The following is a 3,765-nucleotide window of genomic DNA, read 5'->3' as shown; positions in this document are numbered from 1 at the left end:
TTTTATATGAAAATCATCTTTTTGAGATTTATGGAATTATTGGAATTATACGATAGTAGCAATACAATACGACAGTAGCAATTAATACGACAAAATATAACAACAGTAGCGATACTACAGTAGCAATATGACACGACATAGAAAATGCTGAAGTATATGACAAAAATATTACAACGTTGCAATCTAAATATATATATGTATACGATGTGTATATGTATATGTATGCGTATGTGTATGTATATGTATGTATGTGTATGTGTATATATATACGTATATGTATATTACACGTTGCAATCTAAATATATATATGTATATATATCTATAAACAGTTTATAAATAATATGCAAATTAATATCAAAATCGTCTTTCATAGAATTGTTAGAATTACACGACAAAAACAAGATATATAATACGACAGTAGAAATAATATAACAGAACGTACTGTAGTGTAGATAGAAAAGAAATAAACAATTAATGTATGATTAATATACAGTTTGACAACGCTTCTTGGAATATATCAAATTATTGGTACATCACCCATGTTAGATTCCCATACCGGAATAGTATTATACCGTCTCTATAATTGGTTTCTGTCTCGATCTTTAAGTGGTGATAGAAAAATAACTGAATTCATCTTATTATATAGTCGTAATATGTAGTGTAAACAGGAACCTAAATAAATAAAATAGTAATACAGATTATAAAAGGAATATATAAATAAATGTATGATTATCAATTTTATAAAAATAATAATGCTCTCTAATATAAAATCTGAAATGTGTGTGCTATTATATATGTTATTAAAATACTATTATCATACCCGCACACACACACACACACACACACACACACACACACACACACACACACACACACACGCACACGCACACGCACACACGAGTGTAATACAATGTAATATAATAATATACTTACAATTATATATATATATTTCATATGTATTTCATATTACAGTAGTACTTAGTTTGTAGAAGTATTTTCTTTGTCTGAATCTATATTTCTTAATTTATTAAAAAATGTTAGTACTTTGTACTTTGTTGCCGTTTTTCGAGATTTCGAACCTGAGACTGGATAAATATTTAAAAAATATTTTTGTATAAATTCCAATGTACATGTACTGCTTGCGGGATACTCCATATTGAAAATGTAATAACTGGACATTAACATCTGTAATGCTTCATAAAAGCAGCATGTTTTTTCAATTAATATATTTTCTATATATAAATAGAATATTGGGCATGATGTATCATCTGTAATAATAAAAAATATGAGCAATTAGAAAACTTATATACATTCAAGGATAGATTAAAAAATTTCTAGAAAAGAAAATATATAATATATTTAGTATTACAAGTACAATAATTACCTATAATTATGATGCATGGCGTCATAACTGGTGCTTCTATATGTTCCATGGTAGTTCCTTCCTGTGTATTTGACAAATTAACAGTAGTTAATTAAATGTAAGACAATGACATAATCAAAAGAGATTACACATGCATATTTTTTTAATGCATACCGAATATGTTTTAAATAATTCTTCAAAATCTTCTTTGAAATGTTTAAAAATAATTTTCATTACTTTCATTTCTGTCGGATCATTTGAATTAGTGATATCTTTATATTTTTTATGTCCGTAAATTTCTATTTTGTGTTGTTTTTTCAACATTTCCTCCTTCAGAATATGTATTGAACATCCCATTAGTTTTTCATAATGCCAAAACATGTATTTTTTTTGTAAAAGTATCGGCCATGTATTTTTAATATCTATTATAGTAGGTACATCATGAACGTTATTCAGATATAATCTTTGTGCAGGATATGTAGCTTCAAGATTCGAAATAATTTTCTGTTGTATCTTAGGATCTCTTTTTGATGAATCGTCATTGACTATTTCACGTAGAAACTTAGTTTTGTCTTCTACTGTCTCTTCCGTTTCTGTATCAAGGAATTTTTCTGGTTGCCAATTACTACATCCAGCTTTAGCAGACATAACTTTTTTTTGTTTTTTTAGGGGTATTGTTAAAGTATGGCTTAGAGATCGTTTCATATGTGGTCTATTTAAGTAATTATTTCGGTCGCGAAGTTTCGCAAATAATGTATAAGATCCGTCTCCAAAACATTTGCCGTCCTCATCCATGTCTTTAAAAGTTTTTGGGTATTTGCTGACAATTTGTTCAGCTATTATCTTGAATGCTTTAGCTGGTATGAATTCTTGTATATTTCTCATTTCTGAAACTATACGGTTTACAACAGCAGTCATTGCATATTTGCTGCGACTTCCATTTTCCAGTTCTTTAATCACTGACATTTCTAACTTATCCCATGGTATTTGATAATTCTTCCAAATATTATTAGACAGTTGTATTTTATTATTACATGTTTCAAATGTGGGCGATGAAGCAGTAGATTGCGAACTTGACGAGTATGAAAAAAGTGTTCCTTCCTTGAAACTAGATGATGTAAGTGAAGTAGTGTCAGATAATGTTGTGTTAAGTTCTGTCTCATTTTGTGCAGACCAGGACTCTTCAGGCTGTAGCAACATAAAAATTTCACCAAAACAAAATTTTACAACCTCATTGTCATCAACTATTGTTCCGTCTTTTTCCATAACAAGAACAGAACCAGCAATATCAAGCTTAGTGCTACTTTTTTCAATAAGCTCTGACAGCATATTATCTGATTCACGAAGTATAAGTGATATTTTCTTTTTTCTATCGGCAGTCCAGACTTTATACAAATGAGACATCTACAACGTAAAAAGGAGCATGTGTATAATTAATTAAAATATGTAATACTAAAGTATTAAAAAATGCCATGCTTACAGAATTTTAAGATCCAAAGTTATGAATCAATGGGTTCGTATTTAAAGACATACACAGGAATGGAATGTAAATCATTTTGAAGGATAGGATGTGGCATAAGTAAGCAAGTATACGGAAACAAAAAGATTTTTTCGACATTGTAATCTACACTTTCAATTTTAAACTCCTCATACACGCCAAAATCAGGATTGTGTATAATTTTCGTTATAGTGCCCAAAAAATAAATGTTTGTATAACAATTATTTATCAAAATATATTGAATTTTGCATAGAGTGAAATAATCATAACAATCTTTACCTACACAGATATACATATGTTTTTTATACGTAACACCTCTAAAAGTAACTTGTGAGGATATGTACTTTACATTTTCATTTTCTTTGTCATGAAAATAATTTGTTATAATAGAAGAAATCTGATCATTAAATCGTTCAGATGTGTATTCCTCTGCATTGTCTACTATTGCTGAAGTATGGTATCTATTTTTAATATTTTGTTCATTTTGTAAAAATTGATGTTTGTGTGATAATAATTTTGTTAAGTTCTTAAAATTTTGGGAATGTTTGACAATATTCTTAAAATATCTGTGTTTACTTTCAAATCTCAAAGTCCATAAATGTTTCAGCGGACCAAAAGATAAAATTAAACAGGGATAATGAGAAATATAATGATGTTTTGGTCTTAATTTGATATTTGGAAAACATTTTACTCTCAATGATAAATAATCATTTATCTTTTCCTGTAATAATGCAATCTGACCAAAAGATAGAGCAGGGGCACATGTTAAAGAACATATTTGTCAAAGATGCAATACTAACATCCAAACATCATTCTCAATATTCTTGACTGACAATTTATCAAAAACAGCTAAAGGAAATATTAGTAATATTCTTCTAATTTGACTTGCAGTACTTGTAATTCT

General features: G+C 28.3%; 1 protein-coding gene across 1 annotated transcript; it reads right to left on the bottom strand.

Annotated features, from left to right (window-relative positions):
• Positions 1-1,384: 1,384 nt before the first annotated feature.
• Positions 1,385-2,918, bottom strand: LOC112462889 (the record flags this gene model as incomplete). The annotated part of the gene is made up of 3 exons (XM_025028954.1): positions 2,844-2,918; positions 1,538-2,767; positions 1,385-1,445 (listed from the first exon to the last, which is right to left on the bottom strand). Coding segments are annotated over exons 2-3 (1,291 nt in total), but the record flags the coding sequence as incomplete, so codon positions are not given.
• Positions 2,919-3,765: the final 847 nt, after the last annotated feature.

The sequence above is a fragment of the Temnothorax curvispinosus genome, unplaced genomic scaffold, assembly GCF_003070985.1.
Source record: "Temnothorax curvispinosus isolate PA1 unplaced genomic scaffold, ASM307098v1 QBEX01012908.1, whole genome shotgun sequence".
Lineage (NCBI taxonomy): Eukaryota > Metazoa > Arthropoda > Insecta > Hymenoptera > Formicidae > Temnothorax > Temnothorax curvispinosus.
The sequence above is the reverse complement of the archived record's forward strand: the minus strand, read 5'-3'. Positions and strand labels throughout refer to the sequence as shown.